The sequence below is a fragment of the Oncorhynchus kisutch genome, linkage group LG17, assembly GCF_002021735.2.
Source record: "Oncorhynchus kisutch isolate 150728-3 linkage group LG17, Okis_V2, whole genome shotgun sequence".
Taxonomy (NCBI): Eukaryota; Metazoa; Chordata; class Actinopteri; order Salmoniformes; family Salmonidae; genus Oncorhynchus; species Oncorhynchus kisutch.
The window spans coordinates 27,473,198-27,494,619 of record NC_034190.2 but is presented as its reverse complement, the minus strand read 5'-3'; the positions used below and the strand labels follow the sequence as shown (position 1 = coordinate 27,494,619).

The window sequence follows — 21,422 nt, the reverse complement described above, 5'->3', positions numbered from 1 at the left end:
CCATTTTAAATGTAAACTTTGACGTCAGAGCATGGAGGTCGCAAGGATCCCGTTTAGATTTTTCCGTTTCAGGCATACACTGCTTTCCCGTCCAGCTAGTTTTATTGGGGAATGCAAACTGTGGAGTGTGAAGCATCCAACCAACCATCTTCTGTCCTGTCCTGTACGTACAGTACACACTCACTCCTCCACTTTCCTCACCTGCCCAGAGCCACCCCAGGCCACATACCTCACTGTTTTAGCACTTATAAATGTTTATATATATTTGTTGTTATTTATAATGACTAACAAAAATATTGCAACATATTTGTACTGAAAGTGTCCCTGTCAGAGGATGTGTAGTACTGTAGCTGGGTCCTGGAAAAGACATTGAGGTTAGAGTAATTCAGGCTATCCAGCGTTCCGCACATCTTAACCAAACGTTTACCCAGTAGTCACTGGGGCAAGCAGCCACAAAAATGTATCTGTTGCAAAAACTATAATTCACTAGTCGATCTCTGCTTAACGCCCACACCTCACACATATCATGTCACATCCAGTCAGAGACGAGGAAGCACAGGAAGGAGCGGGCTTAGTCGAGGGGAAAGGCCTATTCGAGAGGAAAGACGTTTATTTTGGAGTGCATAGTGAAGGGGATAATTGCAGTGTGTTTTAAGGGTACATACGTTCAGAGTGATATAGATTTAGCTATCTTTAAAGTGTATTTTAAAGGCACATGTTATATATTAAGAAGGTTTAGGCTTTTGATTAATAGAAGTAGCTGCATTTCCAATGGAATTTGAAACCCAATTCTGTCATCCTGATTGTGTATGTAATGTAGACATCTTGTTGGAATTTGTTTCCTGACAAACTAAAGAGTAAGGGCAGTCACAGAAATATCATACACCTGATAACCTACTCTCACAGAGCCTCCTTCTCAGGCTGTTATTGGTTACTAACTCTCACAGATTCTCCTTCTCAACAGAGTCTCCTTCTTACTCTCACAGAGCCTGTGTGATTGGTTACTTACTTTCACAGAGCCGTCTCCTCAGCCGCCCTCTGATCTTGTCGATGGCATTGAAGTCTGTCACATGGAACACGTGAGCGTTCTTAGGTTCTGCTACGATCTCCTCCAGCTCCACCTTCAGAGCCTCCCCTATGCCCACAGCGAACATCCTCACCCCGGCCTTCGCCGCCGCCTTTGACGGTTCCAACACGTAATCCTGACTCCTCCCGTCTGTCAGGAGGATAGCCACCTTCTGGATGCCCTTGGCTGCAGGCCTGGCCCCGGCCCGCTCTGTGAAGATGTTGGTGGTGGTGTAGCTGATGGCGTCCCCGGTCATGGTGTTCCCTCCCAGGTAGCGGATGTTCCTGGCGGCCCTCTTCACCTCGTCCATGGTGCGGTAGAGTCCCAGGTTGAACTCGGTGGTGGGCCGGTCGCTGTAGCGTACCACGGCCACACGCGTCTTGTCCGGGCCCACGTCGAACGACTCCACCAGGTTGGAGACCCACTGGCGGATCTTCTCAAAGTTCTCCTTCCCCACACTGGACGACGTGTCCAGGATGAACACCAGGTCATAGTGCACGTTCTTACAGCCTGAGAGGAAGTGAAAGGTAGTATGTTAGAATTCAGACCTGAGGAATTCCCAGTATTGTACATAAAGATAGTAAGAACCAGGCTTGGGTTCAAATAGTATTTATTTTATTTCTAACTCTTGAGGATTGAGCTACTGTGGAGTGCCAGGTGGGCAGGGTTTCTTCTTTTAGAACTACTCCATTGGTTCCTTTGAGCCAGACAAGCTCATTGTGGCTCAAAGTATATGAAAGAAAACAAATACTATTTGAACCAGCTAGATACAGCTGATGCCCTTACCTGCCCTGCTTTGAGCATCAACCCTCTGTCCTGAGAGAGCCAGTGCCAGTATGACCAGGACTAGGGAAGCCCTGCATGCCAGTCGCAGCTCCATATCGGCCTCTCGTCTGGTTATGTTTTGATCTTAGGATGTGATCACCATCCAGGTTTCCAACCTGGAGATGGGAAATTCCACAGTAACGGAAGTACGCTTTGACTTCGAGTTTTCACTTTGGAATGTATGCCAAACAAAACCCGTTGATTTCAAAGTTTCACATGAACGCATTTACCAGAAGAACTGTGCAGATGCAAAGTTTGGTAACAAAATGATGGTAAAATCTTACTCCGGTTTTTATGCGGCCACGTTTTCCAAGAACTCTGCTGAATACCTGCTCCCAATTAATATTCCAATATGTCTGTAGAAACAATGGGGTGTCAGTTTTGAAAACTGTATTTTGGTTATTGGACTACAGCAGGTGAACATAATTATGGTAAGAGAGTTACATTATGGGTCCCTGATCTGTACTACACAGAAAGTGCATAATTATGGTAAGGGAGTTACATTATGGGTCCCTGATCTGTACTACACAGAAAGTGCATAATTATGGATATGCATGTCATTCTCTTCACGGTGATGTATCCTGAATAGGTACACACAGGCAGAAATACACAATATCCTTCTTTTGCATATTTGGGTATTATTATACATACTGGCTATTAATGTAATATGCTCCGCCTCCAAGCAAAACCACATTTGGCTAGTCTGGACCAAGTCTGAAGCAGTCATAGACGTCTATGTTTCACAAGTTTGTCCATCACAGCAAAGCAGAGTAGAGTTCAGTAGAGTACAGTAAAGTAAAGTAGATATGTTCAGTACATTATACTGTACTGTACTTTACTTTACTGTTCTGTCCAAACATGTGAAACATACATCTATGGTAGGTTCAGATTTGGTCCAGTCCATCTGTGGACTTTAACAGCAAGGCCAGGGTGAACTGACCAAATTTCAACTACTTTTCAACATCCATGGACGTCCGGTGTTGGTCGGTGCTCAGTGGGTGAGGATGCTGGTTACAGTAAATGGAGAGAGGTTAGGTGGTAAGTGTCTGTAAGAGCCGGAAGAGATGACATTACCTGTCGAGAAATCACAGAGAGGGGCAGAGAGAGAGAGAGAGAGAGGGTCAATTCAAATGTATTTTTAAAGCCCTTTTTACATCATTGGTGCTCATGGGAATGGGAATGCCCAGACATCAACAGATCATCATGTCAAACTACCAAGAAGCAGACAGGTGCAAGAGACAACTGGAAATGTCCTGTTGCCTGAGCCACAATATCCTAAACCACAATATCCTAAACCACAATATCCTAAATCACAATATCCTAAACCACAATACTGGAATGCAATATGATGTTAAATGTCTTGTGATTCAGATAAGCAGCTGTTATTTTGGGAATATTGATTTTACAAACAGCTAAAATTCTATACTCAAGCTCTCATTTAATCATTGAGGATTGTTCTAAAGGTATTGCATCTCTTCTGGAAGTAGATTAATTAATTAATTAATTGAGGACTGTGCCAGTTGAGCAGGCCAATTGAAACTAACCCAGTGACTGGACTGATTGGGAGTAAAAACCACTGAGTGGTTTGTCATTGGAAAGAAATCAGTGACAGTGCTCCTGGAGTTACATAGTGCTCCTGGAGTTACATTGGGTCACACACACACACACATCAACTCTGCTAGCGCTCACTGAGTCACCATAGAGAGGTTGCAATGCCTGTGTCATCAAACTTATCTATATCTTTAAGTCATCCTTACAGGAAGTGTCTCTGTGTGATTTAACAGCAGTGAACTAGGCCCAAGGACCAGAGACAAATATAAGGCTGTGGGCCCAATGCTACTCTGTCATCAGATTGCTAGACTAGTGTTGTGTGGGGAAAGCTTTGTGTGGCATTGGTGTATGGAAGCCTGATGATGTGGCAATGTCTTACCATTCTCCTTGAGCTGTCATAATGCTTTGACCTTGCTTTATCCTTTTTTTACAGCGAATCTTGTACATACAGTGCATGACCAAGTTTAAATTCTGTTGATATGATTCCTCTTCTCCTCTCTTGCGTTCTACAGTTACAGCACATCATAAGGGAGTGCCCACAGCCACGTAACAATTGTGTGATGTCCTACACTTTGCTTATTGTCCATTATCCTCCAGGACCATGGTCATCATGCCGTTAGGTTTAACCTCTAGTCTGGTTAGTTTGGCATTAGCTTACTTTATCTGATTTACCACAGAGCTATTTATGCCCTGGAGCTTTCTTAGGTTTTACTGACATTATTAAGAAGCTCAAGGCCTATTAGGGAAATGGCTGCAATTGCTGTAATTAGTGTGTATTTAAAGCTGACGAAAATGAAAGTATAGTCTATCTCAAACGCCCGCTCAAAGCATATTGCCTACTGGGAAACTTTTCAGTCTTCTAAAAACTATCCACTCATCCACCCGCAAGACACATGATAGGCCTACATCTTGAGTAACTAACTATTCAACAGATTGCTCATCTGACAGATCAAATTGTGAAACTTAACACTAATTTAGTGCTACTTTGCATTTCGCATAACTTTGTCCGATCAGATAAAGCATTTTACACCCCAGCCACCAGTTGTCACCACATGTGTTCCCTACATCACGCTTTCAACTCAGTTTCAAAATGTTGACTTTGAAATAATTGACTAAAAAGATAAAAACATGGTGATTTTACTTAGTCCTGAGCCCAGATCTCCCTCGTACAAAGTGTGGTCTGTATCCTGCATGGGGCCTGTGTGTTTCCACCTCCTTTCTCAATGGCAGATCAGGGACTACAATGCAGATGTCTATTCCAGAAACCTGACTTCCATCATCCAGCAATGATGTAAAAAACAGCACCAGTTTTCCAGTCCAAAGGAAAAGATAGCTACTCCTGATGGAGAATCAAACATGTGGCTCCTATGAGCAATTCATCGCAAACACAAAAATCCAAATGCACAAAAACATAAATCTACCCTCCAAATAAACTATCAATTACCAGAACTAAAACAATTTACATGAGACAGATTGATTTAATCCTACCTGGATTGCTGACCACTTAGTTTCACTGGAGGTCTCTCTGTGTGGTCCCTATCCTCCAAGTCTCGCATGTGCGCTTGTCTCTTAGCTCAGCATAAAGGACACACCCCCCATCCAATGATAAACCCCCCAAGGAACCTCCTTTACAGGTGTGAAGAAATTAGGATCAAGTAATCCTAAAATCCACAACGATGTCAATCCAGTGTAGTGTTGATAAAAAGTCAGTGAGATTCTGCTACAACCTCTTGGATAGGTGGATAGAGTGGCAGGGAGGAACTGACTGAAGGGGAAAGTGTAGGGTTTCACTAGGGGACGAGCTTGTACTGCTCTAGCTGCTCAGCTCACGGACTAAAGAACCACGACAGGCCTGGCCAATTATAGACCAACTTTCTGGTTATATTTTTGTCTGTTTTTTTAACGGTTCCTGGGGCTGTGACCATCTGAAGTGTTGCTGCCCTCGGGGACAGGAGGCACACAGCTTCTCTTTCAGCCACTGCCTCCTCTTTCCAACCCCTCCAACCCTCCAGCCATAGCTCTGGCTCAGAGATAGCCACAGCAGAGCTGCCCTAGCCGCCTGCGGAGGACCGTGGTGGGCTGGGTCTACTGTATCAGGGGACTTGCTGTATGATGGGGAAGGGTGTATTTGAGTCGGGGAAATGATTACCAAGGAACACGTGTGGTTGACGCTTTATATTGTCTTGTGCTCCTCATCTCAGCTGACTCTTGTGTAGTAGAACACCAGTTGTACATTCAGAAAAGGCTCAATTATTTAAAACGATTTAAGAAAATCTTTGTTAACCACATTGAGAAATAATGTTACCTAGATTCCGTGTTGTCAGCCATGTACCCTGCAGGAGGTGGAAAGCAGTGGTCTTGTTCTCCAATGGTTTGGTTTTCTCTGTCCATAACATTCCCTCTCTCTCTCACTGAAGTTGCCACCTATCCTGTCAGAATGGAAAGTGTCCCTTTCCCCAATAGCTGTCTCAGAACCCCTCTCTCTCGCCTCGTCAGGCCCCTTTGTGGTTTAGATGTCTCTCAGGTCGAGTTGCCTTGCTGATTTCACATGCTTCACCCACTACCCCCCCCCCCCCCCCCCGCACTTCAACAGGTTTCTTTACTCCCCTCTGCTGCAAGAGGAATGCATTGATACTGGATACCGGTAAGTACATTTAAAGTACACAACAGAGTAAACATTAATGCAACATTGTGTGGTGGTTGTGTGTCTGCTCAGGAGGAATTGGGATATGCAAAAAACACATTTCCAATTCCCACATGCGTATAATACGCACTTGTACGGTGCCTTCAGAGAGTATTCACCCCCTTTGACTTTTTCAACATTTTATTGTGTTACAGACTGAATTTAAAATGTGATTTTTGGTCACTGGCCTACACCCAATTCCAAATAATGTCAAAGTGGAATTATATGTTCATACACATTTTAACAAATATATAAAAAATTTAAATCTGAAATGTCTGGAGTCTGAAATTTACATGCACCTAAGCTAAATACATTTAAACTTTGGCTAATTTCTTCTAATTTCCCCATGATGTCAAGCAAAGAGCCACTGAGTTTGAAGGTAGGCCCTGAAATATATCCACAGATACACCTCCAATTGACTGAATTATGTCAATTAGCCTATCAGAAGTTTCTAAAGCCATGATATCATTTTCTGGAATTTTCCAAGATGTTTAAAGCACAGTCAACTTAATGTATGTAAACTTCTGACCCACTGGAATTGTGATACAGTGAATTATAAGTTCAATCATTTGTCTGTAAACAATTGTTGGAAAAAATTACTTGTGTCATGCACAAAGTAGATGTCCTAACCGACTTGCCAAAACTATAGTTGTTAACAAGAAATTTGTGAATTGGTTGAAAAGCAAGTTTTAATGACTCCAACCTAAGTGTATGTAAACTTCAACTGTAGGTATTCAACCCCTTTGGTTTGGCTGTAATAGCAGAAAACTGAAGATAGATCAACAACGTTGCAGTTACTCCACAATAATAATCCAATTGACATAAAAGAAGGAAGCCTGTGCAGAATAAACATATTCCAAAACATGCATCCTGTTTGCAACAACACGCATCTTCTTGGCAAAGCAATTCACTTTTTGTCCTGAATACAAAGTGTTATGTTCGGGACAAATACAATACAACACATTTTCAAGCATAGTGGTGGCTGCATCATGTTATGGGTATGCTTGTAATCGTTCAGAAATGGGGAGTTTGTCAGGATTAAAAAGAAACTAAGCCAAGGCAAAATCCAAGAGGAAAACCTGGTTAAGTCTCCTTTCCACCAGACACTGGGAGATTCATTCACCATTCAGCAGAACAATTACCTAAAACACAAGGCCAAATTTACACTAGAGTTGCTTACAAGGAGACAGTGAATGTTCCTGAGTGGCTGTGTAACAGTTTTGACTTATTAAATCTGCTTGAAAATATATGGCAAGAACTGAAAATGGTTGACAAGTAATGTTCAACATCCAATTTGACAGAGCTTGAAGTATTTTTTAAAGAATAATGGGCAAATGTTGCACAATCCAGGTATGGAAAGCTCTTAGAGACTTACCCAGAAAGACTTACAGCTGAAATCACTGCCAAAGGTGCTTCTACAAAGTATTGACTCAGAGGTGTGAATACTTAGTTGAAGTCAGGAGTTTACATACACCTTAGCCAAATACATTTTAAACTCAGTTTTTGCTGACATATAATCCTTGTTACAATTCCCTGTTTTAGGTCAGTTAGGATCACCACTTTATTTTAAGAATGTGAAATGTCAGAATAATAGTAGAGAGTGATTTATTTCAGCTTTTATTACTTTCATCACGTTCCCAGTGGGTCAGAAGTTTACATACACTCACTTAGTATTTGGTAGCATTGCCTTTAAATTGTTTAACTTGGGTCAAACATTTCAGGTAGCCTTCCACAAGCTTCCCACAACAAATTTTGACACATTCCTCCTGACAGAGCTGGTGTAACTGAATCAGGTTTGTAGGCCTCCTTACTCGCACACGCTTTTTCAGTTCTGCCCACACATTTTCTATAGGATTGAGGTCGGGGATTTGTGATGGCCACTCCAATACCTTGACTTTGTTGTCCTTTTTTGCCACAACTTTGGAAGTATGCTTGGGGTCATTGTCCATTTGGAAGACCCATTTGGGACCAAGCTTTAACTTCCTGACTGATGTCTTGAGATGTTCCTTCAATATTTCCACATACATGTCCTCCCTCATGATACCATCTATTTTGTGAAGTGCACCAGTACCTCCTGCAGCACCCCGACAACATGATGCCGCCACCCCCGTGACTGCAACCTAAGTGCATGGAAACTTCCGACTTCAACTGTATGTAAATGTGATATTTCTGTATTTCATTTTCAATAAATTTGCCAAAATTTCGAACAAGGTGTTTTCACTTTGTAATTATGGGGTGTGTGTAGATGGGTGAGAAAGAAAAAAAACTTGAACACATTTTGAATTCAGGCTGTATCACAACAAAATGTGGAATCAGTCAAGATTTATGAATACTTTCTGATGTGTGAAGTAGGACAAATATAAGCACCCACCAAAATGATTATTATTAACTATTAATTATCATTGTGCTTCATTGACAAATACATACATTAGACATAACAGCTATACATTCTGAGATCCTATTTGTGGTTACCTTTGTACTCAGTTAGCCAGGGCAAGTGGGCACAGGCCAGTCTAACTATAGCCCCGGTGTGGTGTGAGGGTAATGAAGTCTGGTGGTCGGATGATGGTCTGGAGCAGATGGGTGTTAATGTGCTACTGGTGTCAGTGACTCGTTGAGGGTTGAGGAGCCATATGACTCCTTATAGTTGTAGGTTCAATTCCCGAAGGGTTCACATATACATAAAAACAAATTATATCTATTCACTGTCAGAATGCAGCATGACTCAAAGCAGGACATAGTGTGTTAGAAGGCTCTTGTTGTCTTCTGTACCCTGATTTGGGGTTCATGGGGCAAGTCTGTCAATTAAACTTGCCTACTACAACTCACTTGATAAGAAGTCGTTTTTTTTATGTTGAATGACTGTGATGTGGTTTTGCCTGTGTTTTCTCACTGTCAGTTCACTTTGACATACCTGCAAAAACAATTGACCTTTAAAACTCAAATATGTTTTGGGAGACTTTTCTTTTCTCTATGATAAACTACCTGATTCAGTCACGGGTCAGTATACATTACCTAAACGAAATCCATTACTACAGTCTGGAATGTCTAAATCTAGAATCAGGGAATAACTTGAAAAGAAATGGATCATCTCAAGGCTTTGATGTCTAGAGTAGCATCCTCTGTTCCGATTGGCAGAACGTAGACCTTTTTATGTGAGTGTTCTTCAGTCATTCTTTCAGAGTGGAAGGAACCTGGAGATTCACTTGTTGCAGTGAGGGATAGGGTTTGTTCTGTTGCCCAACCCACACAGAGCTGTAATGCATTTTGATAGGAGGAAAAACACTGCCTAAAGCAACTAGCTCTCACAGTCTCATGTCAGAATTAGACATTAATCCATGTTTCTCAAAACTCTGAATTTGTAAGGTTTGCGTTAAATTTAGGGATTAACTCAGAAATTTTAAAGTTAGGCATTAACTCTGAACGCAAGGGTTAAAGTTTGAGATATAACTTTCTTTTTTTTTGCCTATCGCTGGATTGGAACTTGCTAACTTTGGAATCAGAGGCCGGTGCTTAAGCCCATCCACCAGCCCTGTCTAAAATGCCTGGTGGTTAGAGCGTTGGACTAGTAACCGGAAGGTTGCGAGTTCAAACCCCCGAGCTGACAAGGTACAATTCTGTCGTCCTGCCCCTGAACAGGCAGTTAACCCACTGTTCCTAGGCCGTCAATGATAATAAGAATTTGTTCTTCACTGACTTGCCTGGTTAAACAAAGGTAAAAATAATAATAATTAAAAACCTACTTGAAGGTAACAGCGCTCGCTGTCCTCAGACATGGATGGGTGTCAAATACTGACTTGTATCACGGTTGACCTGGCTGGCTTAAAGACTCTGAAAAGAGTTCACTTTTGCATTCTCCCAGTGGTGTGTATTCATGGAAGACAAAGGAAGCCAGACTTCCCCAAAGAATTGACCAAGAAAAAAAGTTATAAAGAAAATGCATCTTTCATCTCTGTGTTGCATCATTTTCCTTCAATTCACAAGAATTCGCTGAATGTGTCTCACTGGAGGAAGCATCTGAGCGAGCGTAGCAGCACACCTCTGCCTCTGTATGTGTAGGACATCTGTGTGGAGATAAACTGAGTGATCTCAACTGTGAATGGTCCTGGCGCACCAAAAAAAGTGTCAAGGGATGCCAATTTGGATTTGACATCACTCCTATGAAATCACATTGAGCGCATACTTCATTGACAGAAACAACTTGAATTGTTGCATCTCGTTGTGTTGTTGTGCACCGGTGGCTAGCTAGCTTAAATTGGCAATTTCCCCTAATTAGCGATGGGTCGAGATACGGATTTGGACTTGTAGTTTTACTTAATTCTCCTTACTGGCCTGTGATTATAATGGCCATTCATTCATTGTTGTGCCTCAGGCCTGAGAGGATGGCAGTTCAATATGCAGCTAGATGTAGAAGGCTAATGTAACTAACGTAAATAGTTAACGTTGCCCATGAATGGAAGTTAGGCTAGCGAGCAAGCATTTTTGCCAGGTACAGTACCCTAGGACAACAAAAACTAAAAGCGTGTAACTGAGTGATAGTAACAGAGTGATAGACCGTTTCGTCAACATGAAAGAGAGGAGGATGGCATTGGCATTTCTCTACAAATAGGGTGAGTCAACATGTTTTTGTACTTGCACACGCATGCACACACACAACACACACACACACGCACATACACACACACACACACACACACACACACACACACACACACACACACACACACACACACACACACACACACACACACACACACACACACACACACACACACACACACACACACACACACACACACACAGAGAAATCTGTTTCATCGACAGCCACATCATATTTAGCTTGCGTTGATTGGACTAAATTGTTTTATTTGAATTGTCACAGTATTAGACTAAGCATAGTTGCCGCGTTGATTTGATGATGTTGAAATGTTGAAGTTGAAATGGTGCTGGAACAGCTCCTGTTTTCTTTGCGACTTGTGGTAACTCTCCGTGGTTCTAAATCAATCGTTTTTTATGTCGGAAACATGAACTCCATTGACCATGCTGCAGGTCATGTAACTGGTTGTTACATGCAATATGATTTGTAGATTTCCCCGGACAGAGGTTGCTCTCCGGTTTTGTGATGAAACAAAGGTGGTTGAATTTATTCTTCCATTGTGTCTTCTTATTGCCTCATCCTGAGGACTATGTATCACGGTGTCAAGGCATATGAACTGACAGGTTATAGAGCAAACAACACAATTATCACAACACATAGGCTTCCCCTGTGTGTTTACCCACGCACCACTACTGCATTCTTCTGAGATTACATGAACTACGGGAAGTAGCTAAGGTGCAGAAAGATGAGAGAATGAACTGAAGGACTAAACACACCGTTCCCAATGGGGTGGCTGATTCAGAAAAGACATGAAAATGGCATATTTCAAATCTCATGAACTTTATTTGCTGTTGTCAATGTAAACATCCTGTTGCTGTTGCGGCTCTGTTTTGTGAGTTCTGATATGTTACTACTCAATGCCATAGTTTGGTGTAAAAGGAGCTGCTTCCGTGGTCATAGATGAGGCCAATGTATCGGTCTGATGAGCCCGTGATGATATTCCCTGAATGCATGTCAGTTTCGTAGACATATTTCATCCAAAATATGAGATTGAATAGCCAATGTCAGAATATCTACGATGGTTAAATGTCACAATTTTTTTTAACGTATTCTAATGGTACCAGTTGGCATGCAAACATTTTTATTACAGTCATCTGTCTACAAAATAATAAATAAATATTGTTTATAATATACTCTATATTTATTCTGTTTTATATACTATATATACTGCCTGCTATGGTACTTGGCAATTGTAACTGGCTTGTTGCTATGAATACCAGATGCTGTGTGAAGTAAGATGCAGGGGTTTTTCTATAGTAATTTCCAGGTGATAAGCACAAATAAACACACGGTTTAACACTGTCAAGTCTGTTTTCACGACTTCTTGGGCTGGTCAAAAGGAGTCAGGGTTTAAGAGGTCAAAGATCCTGGGTCAGCGGTCAAAGGACAGCGTCCTGGAGGTTGCTCACTGCCATCCTCCTGAGGGCCTTTCCGGACACTTCCAGCGGGTTCTCCAGTGATTCTGAGCTGACGTTCTTCTTGGAAGCCTTCTCCAGCATGCGACTGGCCTCCTTCAAGGCTTTCTCTGTCCTCCGAGCCTTCTCTGTCTTCTCTACCCTCAGGGCTTTTCCCTGCTGGGACCCTTGGGCCAGCTTGGCCTCTTCCCTTGGTAATCCTCCTGTTGACATGTTAGATTTGCTCTGATCCTCCTCGAGGTGCTCTGCCCTCCTCAGACGCCTCTTTTTGCCGGTCTCCTGCTGGAACGGGCCGGCCACATGGCATACGCTCTCCTCGCCACGTGGCGCCTGCTGGGCCTGAGCTTTGGCACTGACGGGGAAAGAGGCAGAGGGAGAGACTGGTTTGCTTCTAGGAGGAGGATGGAGGTCTTTAACGGTAGAGCCAAAATCTTCTGAGAGCCTGCCTCCTGTGTGTCTCTGGATTGGGTTGGCATGAGCAAGCTCCGCTCTCAGAACCTTCTGCTGTCGCTGGACTCTGGGTGCTGTTTCAGTCAGGGGCAGGGGATGTGGGGCTGGGGTGGAGACACACTCTGCCGCACCCTTAACCAGTTCTGGTCTCTCTCCTCTCACCCCACAGGCCTTCACCTTCCTGGGGCAGGGTTGGTCCCCCACCGTAGTGTCCAGTTTGCGGGAAACACCCTTGGCCTCCAGACCAATCCCCTTCATCTTCTGTCTCTGGGCCTTCTGTACCTCCCTGGGCAGCTCCAGAGGGGCCAGCTTCAGAGGCCGCCGCAGGGGCAGGTTCTCCCCCTCCCTCGCTCGGGATGAGCCAGGCAGGAAAGACCTGAACAGGAAGGAAGGAAGGAAGGAAGGAAGGAAGGAAGGAAGGAAGGAAGGAAGGAAGGAAGGAAGGAAGGAAGGAAGGAAGGAAGGAACGAACGAACAAACAAACAAACAAATAAAACAAACAAACAAACAAACAAACAAACGATTGCGTGAATGAATTATTATTATTTTTCATTTTTTCACAAATGTAAGATACATGTATAGCTGCCTCAGCCAAGAGAGCCGACAGTACATAATACATACCTGACTAGGAGCGAGGAATCTCTCTGGGTGGCAGGGCCCTCTTGGCCTAGCGTTGGCAGCATGGCAGAGCCAGTCTTAAGCGGACCCACCATCACCACCTCCTCTTCCCCTCCCTGTGTGGCTGACAGATGGAGTTTAGGTATTTTGGAATTACATACATTTTTAGAAGCTAGCCGGTGGTTCTGGGCGGTGAGATGCATCATGGTATTTTTAGCCTGAGAGGTCAGCAGGTCTTCTGGTCGGGGCAAGACCTGTGACAAAACACACACTCACAAATTAATATCACTCACTCGCTTATATTACATGAATATCTAACATTGCCAGTCAACACTGAAAAGCAATCAGTTGAAATTATAGCATAGTATTGAATACTTATAAAGTAGACCCATCAATGCTAAATACTGTATGCTCTAGAGCAGTGGTTCCCAAATGTGTTATAGTCCCGTACTCCTTCAAACATTCAACCTCCAGCTGTGTACCCCCTCTAGCACCAGGGTCAGCGCACTCTCAAATGTTGTTTTTTGCCATCATTGTAAGCCTGCCACACACACACTATACGATACATTTATTAAACATAAGAATGAGTGTGTGTTTTTGTCACAACCCGGCTCGTGGGAAGTGACAAAGATCTCTTATAGGACCATATCACGATCGTCATAAGGAGTGGACCAAAATGCAATGTAGTATGTTTCCATCCTTTTATTTAGGAAGAGAGAACTCAAAGCACAAAAACAATAAAGTGAATAAACGAACCGTGAAGCTACATGCAGTGCAGAAAGCAACTACACACAAACATAGTCAAGATCCCACAAATCACAATGGAGAAAATGGCTACGTAGATATGATCCCCAATCAGAGACAACGATAAACAGCTGCCTCTGATTGGGACCCATATCAGGCCACCGTAGAAATACAATTCCCCTAGATAATGCACCCTAAATCACACCCCTACCCAACCAACATAGAGAATAAACAGCTCTCTATGGTCAGGGCGTGACAGACCAAGGCACAAATAATGATAATAATCAATATTTTTCTGTTTATTTAATCATCTTACATATAAAACCTTATATGTATGTATGAAAACTCACCACAGGTTAATGAGAAGGGTGTGTTTGAAAGGATGCACATAACTCTGCAATGTTGAGTTGTATTGGAGAGTCTCAGTCCTAAATAATTTTCCACACACAGTCTGTGCCTGTATTTAGTTTTCATGCTAGTGAGGGCCGAGAATCCACTCTCACATAGGTACGTGGTTGCAAAGGGCATCAGTGTCTTAACAGCACGATTTGCCAAGGCAAGAAACTCTGAGCGCAGCCCTATCCAGAAATCTGGCAGTGGCTTCTGATTAAATTCAATTTTCACGGAACCGCTTGTTGCAATTTGATGAGGCTCTCTTGTTCAGATATCGGTAAGTGGACTGGAGGCAGGGCATGAAAGGGATAACGAATCCAGTTGTTTGTGTCATCCGTTTCGGGAAAGTACATGCGTAATTGCGCACCTAACTCACTCCGGTTCTTCGCAATATCACATTTGACATTGTCCGTAAGCTTGAGTTAAATTGCACACAAAAAAATCATAAAATGATGGAAAGACCTGTGTGTTGTCCTTGTTAATACAGACAGAGACGAGCTCCAACTTCTTAATCATAGCCTCAATTTTGTTCCGCACATTGAATATAGTTGCAGAGAGGCCCTGTAATCCTAGATTCAGATCATTCAGGCGAGAAAAAGCATCACCCAGATAGGCCAGTCATGTGAGAAACTCGTCATCATGCCAGCGGTCAGACAAGTGAAAATTATGGTCATTTAAGGAAACTTTAAGCTTGTCTCTCAATTTTAAAAAATGTGACAATACTTTGCCCCTTGATAACCTTGATAACTTCTGTATATCGTAAAAGCATTACATGGTCGCTGCCCATATCATTGCATAGTGCAGAAAATGCACGAGAGTTCAGGGGCCTTGCTTTAACAAAGTTAACAACAATTTTCACTGTTGTGTCCAAAACATCTTTCAAGCTGGCAGGAATTCCCTTGGCAGCAAGAGCCTCTTGGTGGATGCTGCAGTGTACCCAAGTGGCGTCGGGAGCAACTGTTTGCATGCGCGTTACCACTCCACTGTGTCTCCCTGTCATGGCTTTTGCACCATCATTACAGATACAAACATGAGCAGCAGCTACGTTTGGCCCGTTAATGAAATTCCCAGAGAGTGTAATGGTTAATGTGATTGGATGTTATTTATTTGACTAGGTTACCTGTATTTGACATTGTGTTGTTATTTCGCTGAACACTAGATAGTTAAATTTTATTTTGGGCAGTGAAAAGAGGCTACTCAGGCGAGAAAACAACATCACACAAATGTATAGCCCCGTTGGAAAATATAAATATAAAAATATATTCATAAATTCAATATGTGAAGAAAAAAAGAGGAAATATATATATATTCATAATAATTATGGTTAAAAAAAAATTGAATCAGATTTTGATTTAGCGTACCCCCGACCGACGGCATTGTGAATACCCCTTGGTACTCCCAGGTAATCCCGGTTTGGGAATACCTGCTTTAGATGTATTGTCATACTGTCTGCTTTGTATACTCATTGTAAATGTCTTGAGTCCAACATTCCATTGCAGATTTCCACAAAGATAACCAATTTAACGCTTCAACTCATTCAAAACCATTCTCATAGGAACGGAACATTCTAAATTGATTGATTGTTCAATTAAAAAAACCTTGATATCAATAATGAGACCTCAATATTCACATTAGTTTTATGTAGAAAATGTGATATTCTTAGTTGATTTCTCATAAAGACTGTTAAAGTGTAGCTCATAAATAATTTGTATGACATTAAACAAATTCATCAGCAAATTCATCAAAATAGCAATCTCCTGAAGATAGTAGCTAATCTAAACCTAGAATATAACTGTATATCACAGGAACTGATGCAAACATTGTACACATTTAACCAATCATTTCTGCCTCTTCTACATAGTGTCATTCACTCCTGAGAAGGTTATAGACCGCATATAACAAGCAATGCCTGATCATTTCACTGCATGTGTACACTAATAAGCATCATACAATGCGTCCTACTGCCAATAAACACTGAGTGTACAAAACATTATATACACGGAGCTCTTTCCATGACATAGACTGACCAGGTGAATCCAGGTGAAAGCTATGACCCCTTATTGATGTCGCTTGGTAAATCCACTTCAATCGGTGTAGATGAAGGGGAGGAGACAGGTTAAAGAAGGATTTTCAAGCCTTGAGACAATTGAAACTTGGATTGTGTATGTGTGCCATTCAGAGGGTGAATGGGCAACACAAAAGATTGAATTGCCTTTGAAATGGGTATGGTAATAAGTGCCAGGCACAACAGTTGTGTCAAGAACTGCAACGCTGATGGGTTTTTCAAGCTCAACAGTTTTCCGTGTGTATCAAGAATGGTCCCCCACCCAAAGGTCAACCAGCCAACTTGATACAACTGCGGGAAGCATTTGAATCAACATGGGACAGCATCCCTGTGGAACGCTTTCAACACCTTGTAGAGTCCATGCCCCGATGAACTGAGGCTGTTCTGAGGAGAAAATGGGGGGGTGCAACTCAATATAAGGAAGTTGTTCCTATTGTTTGGTATACTCAGTGTATATGTATAATCTCAATAAGACACAACTAGGAAGGAGGTCCTAATGTTTGGTATACTCAGTGTATATGTATAATCTCAATAAGACACAACTAGGAAGGAGGTCCTAATGTTTGGTATACTCAGTGTATATGTATAATCCCAATAAAACACAACTAGGAAGGAGGTCCTAATGTTTGGTATACTCAGTGTATATGTATAATCCCAATAAGACACAACACAACTAGGAAGGAGGTCCTAATGTTTGGTATACTCAGTGTATATGTATAATCTCAATAAGACACAACTAGGAAGGAGGTCCTAATGTTTGGTATACTCAGTGTATATGTATAATCTCAATAAGACACAACTAGGAAGGAGGAAGTGATGATATACTATACTATCTATAATACTCACAGGTTTGACAAATTCCTCTAGCTTGAATTTTTGCCCGAATAATTTCTTCCCTGAGAGAGCCCAGGAGGAAAGGTTGTTGTTGTTTTCACTTTCCGTGCTATGTCCAGCACTGGGCTGAAAGCAGGGGTTGGGATAACACCACAGTAAAAGGCAGGGCAGGTAGGTAGGTTTTAGTTGCTTGCTGACTGGCTATAAGAACATTAGGAGGATTAGGGTCAGCGGGCAACAGGGTCATCTGTAATGATCCCAAATCCGGCTCAGGGACACCTGGAGGGAACCATGAAGGTAGTGGTTTAATACAGAGTCAGGGTGATGGTACTAGACAACAGCTTGCAATCCAGCCTGGGGACTGGTACTGGTTTGATCGTTGACAACAGTTAGTCAACATGTAGCAGATCAGAGTAGTGTGCCAATGGCTCCTCGTGCAGGGTAGTTTATCAAGTACAGTTTTCACTCTTTAATGATCTATTGATTAAAGCCTATTGATTAGAACAAGATATGAGATCTTATGGCATTTTGTTCAAATTAAATGAATTTAGGAGTGAATCATAATGAATGGGGGATGTTAGTGTGGTGTTATCACCACTAGATGTTGCCAGAGGCTACTGAAGTCTATCTGAATTGTGGATCTCTCTTTGTGATTTATCTCACTGTTCCACTGGATAGAAGTATAGTAGTGATTCCAGAGGTATGGGTTTGGAGAACTTCAGAGGAAGCTCGGGACGTGTACCTGATGTAGTCTGTCAATATATAAAATATGCTAGCGCTTGATTCAATCTGTATCGATATAGTGCACTAAAAATGTGAAAGTCATTTCCCATTGAGCTGACATTTGCAGAGCTTACCGTGAACACAGTCTCTGCTAACACGGGAACATTGCCTTTACGTATCAATCACACTGTAACGCAGAACTTCAGTGCAACGGATTGAATGGAGAATTAATTTCTATATAAACTGATAGAGGAAGATGAGTTCTCTCTCTGACAGCAGGCTACAGTGTATTGTATGTGTGCCACTATGCATGGGAGTATGGGAGTAATATAGGTTAGAATAGTGAAAGTGTCTGTGATCCTGTTGTAATCGGTAGCCTTTTGCATATGGCATGCAGTTACCTACGTACTCACACTCATGTGTAAATCTATTTGGACAAGTTAGATTAGACGTGAGACTCTAGTGTGCTGCCTGCAGGAGTTCCTGTATCTCTACATCAGTCTCAAACAGCAAGTTTGTACATTATTTACCTGCAGTTCACCTAAATGTCACTTTTATTCATTGTCAACAAGGGGGTGGAGATCTTTGCAGGGGCGTGGTCCTGGGTGGGCGTAGACCCACCCAATCAGATTGGGCAAAAAAATACACGTATGCTCTACTTGTCAGTGTCCCATACGGGGCAGGATTTGTCCTTTTAGCTATGCACAGCACTTGACTTGGGCAGGAGCTCACAAGAACTGAGCACCGGCACCTAAAATGTTCTTCTGGTTGAGTTCCTGCACCTCTTACAGAATATTTGCTGAACAGTATTGAGCAGTTCCTGCATCTAAATATAAAAGGTACCGGCACCTCTGTCAGTCAAAGTCAAGCCCTGAACATGCATACACCATCAGATAGAATTCATGTTAAGCAGTAGGGAGGGGGTGGGGAAACTAAAGGGATATACACTCAGCCTACCAAACATTAGGAACACCTTCCTAATAAAAACAAAATAACTTATCAATTCAGAAATAATGAGCAGGTTGTGGCACGTGTCACTTCGCTCTGATACCATGTGCAGTAAACCGTAGCTATCGCTGTGTAGACTAGACTACACTTTGTAGGCTACTCACCATTTGCTAACTAGTGAGCAGTGAGTTAAGTGGACTCACTAGCCAACTTGGCTAGCAAAAACAAGTAAAATGGTCAAATCATTTTTTCAAGAGACACTGTATAGAGGATGCTGGAGCATTTGCCAAGTTATTTGATATCAGTGAATTCACCATGAAGGACCTCCAGTCCTCTCTCTATCAATCACTGATTGCATTGATCTAATCGAGGGCCTTAAAGACAGTTTCAGTACATTCAGATTCAATGAACACCACTACATTTTTAATCAGCACTTTTAGAAATCATGAAACGCGCTTCTCCACTTGACCATCAGTCCAGTGAAATTAAAGTTATTTAAATTTATGCTCCGACGTACCTCACAAGTAATAGGCTACAACAACTGACCTCTGACCAGTCTTATTGTAACGGTTCTCTTTAGTTGAAGGAGAGGCGGACCAAAAGGCAGCGTGGTTTCTTTGATTCATGTTTAATAACAAAAAAGATAAACACGAACACTACAAAACAATAAACGTGGAAAACCAAAAACAGCCCTTTCTGGTGCAAAACACAGAGACAGGAACAATCACCCACAAACACACAGTGAAACCCAGGCTACCTAAATATGGTTCCCAATCAGAGACAATGACTAACACCTGCCTCTGATTGAGAACCATATCAGGCCAGACATAGAAATAGACAAACAAGACATCCAACATAGAATGCCCACTCAGATCACACCCTGACCAACCAAAACACAGAAACATACAAAGCAAACTATGGTCAGGGTGTGACACTTATCATATACACTATCGGTCAAACGTTTTAGAACACCTGCTCAATCAAGGGTTTTCTTTATTTTTACTGTTTTCTACATTGCAGAATAATAGTGAAGATATCAAAACTGTGAAATAACACATATTGAATCATGTAGTAACCAAAAAAGTGTTAAACAAATCAAAATATATTTTTAGATTTGAGATTCTTCAAATAGCCACCCTTTGCCTTGACAGCATTGCACACTCTTGGCATTCTCTCAACCAGCTTCACCTGGAATGATTTTCTAACAGTCTTGAAGGAGTTCCCACATATGCTGAGCACTTGTTGGCTGCTTTTCCTTCACTCTGCAGACCGACTCATCACAAACCATCTCAATTTGGTTGAGGTCAGGGGATTGTGGAGGTCAGGTCACCTGATGCAGCACTCTATCACTCTTCTTCTCAGTAAAATAGCCCTTACACAGCCTGGAGGTGTGTTTTGGGTCATTGTCCTGTTGAAAAACAAATGATAGTCCCACTAATCTCAAATTTGGACTCGAGACCAAAGGACAGATTTCCACAGGTCTAATGTCCATTGCTCGTGCTTCTTGGCCCAAGCAAGTCTCTTCTTATTGGTGTCCTTTAGTAGTGGTTTCTTTGCAGCTATTCGATCATGAAGGCCTGATTCACACAGTCTCCTCTGAACAGCTGATGTTCAGAGGAGAGGTAACAAATGTGTTTGTTACCTGAATTCTGAAAGGTTTATTTGGGCTGACATTTCTGAGGCTGGTAACTCTAATGAACTTATCCTCTGCAGCAGAGGTAACTCTGGGTCTTCCATTACGGTGGCGGTCCTCATGAGAGCCAGTTTCACCATAATGTCTTGACATTTTCTGAATTGACTGACCTTCATGTTTTAAAGTAATGATGGACTATCATTTCTCTTTGCTTATTTGAGCTGTTCTTGCAATAATATGGACTTGGTCCTTTAACCAATAGGGCTGTCTTCTGGACACCTTGTCACAACATAACTTATTGGCTCGAATGCATTAAGAAGGAAAGACATTTCGCAAATGAGCTTTTAACAAGGCACACCTGTTAATTGAAACGCATTCCAGGTGACTACCTCATGAAGCTGGTTGAGAGAATGCCAAGAGTGTGCAAAGCTGTCATCAAGACAAAGGGAAAGGGGGATACCTAGTCAGTTGTACAACTGGATGCCTTCAACTGAAATGTGTCTTCCGCATTTAACCCAACCCCTCTGAATCAGAAAGGTGCGGGGGTGGCTGCCTTAATCGACATCCACGGCTTCGGCACCAGAGGAACAGTGGAAGGGTGGCTTTTTGAAGAATCTCAAATATAAAATATATTTAGATTGGTTTCACACTTTTCTTGATTACTACATGATTCCATATGTGTTATTTCATAGTTTTGATGTCTTCACTATTCTACAATGTAGAAAATAGTAAAAAATTAAGAAAAACCCTTGAACGAGTAGATGTTCTAAAACTTTTGACCGGTAGAATAGCCTGGTTTGAGAGTTTTGGAAATATA

General features: G+C 42.1%; 2 protein-coding genes across 3 annotated transcripts in view; both read right to left on the bottom strand.

Annotated features, from left to right (window-relative positions):
• The window catches only part of LOC109907402 (collagen alpha-1(XXII) chain-like), a 74,831-nt gene extending 71,877 nt beyond the window's left edge, over window positions 1-2,954 (bottom strand). Inside the window, exons 1-4 of the mRNA XM_031793484.1 lie at window positions 2,832-2,954; window positions 2,176-2,247; window positions 1,853-2,007; window positions 1,010-1,576 (exon numbers count right to left, since the gene is read on the bottom strand). Coding sequence (XP_031649344.1) covers window positions 1,010-1,576; window positions 1,853-1,946 — 661 coding nt within the window. The 5' untranslated portion in view covers window positions 1,947-2,007; window positions 2,176-2,247; window positions 2,832-2,954. The remainder of the gene's footprint in view (window positions 1-1,009; window positions 1,577-1,852; window positions 2,008-2,175; window positions 2,248-2,831) is intronic.
• Window positions 2,955-11,543: 8,589 nt separating this feature from the next.
• On the bottom strand, window positions 11,544-17,515 carry LOC116354380 (uncharacterized). Of its 2 annotated transcripts, none has more exons than XM_031793482.1 (3): window positions 17,314-17,515; window positions 13,269-13,519; window positions 11,544-13,023 (listed from the first exon to the last, which is right to left on the bottom strand). In XM_031793482.1, exons 2-3 carry the CDS (start codon window positions 13,469-13,471, stop codon window positions 12,162-12,164), a joined length of 1,065 nt encoding a protein of 354 aa, XP_031649342.1. In that variant the 5' UTR covers window positions 13,472-13,519; window positions 17,314-17,515; the 3' UTR covers window positions 11,544-12,161. The 2 variants fall into 2 exon arrangements, with proteins under 2 accessions (XP_031649342.1, XP_031649343.1); XM_031793483.1 differs by having other exon boundaries at window positions 13,269-13,389; window positions 17,314-17,453.
• Window positions 17,516-21,422: the final 3,907 nt, after the last annotated feature.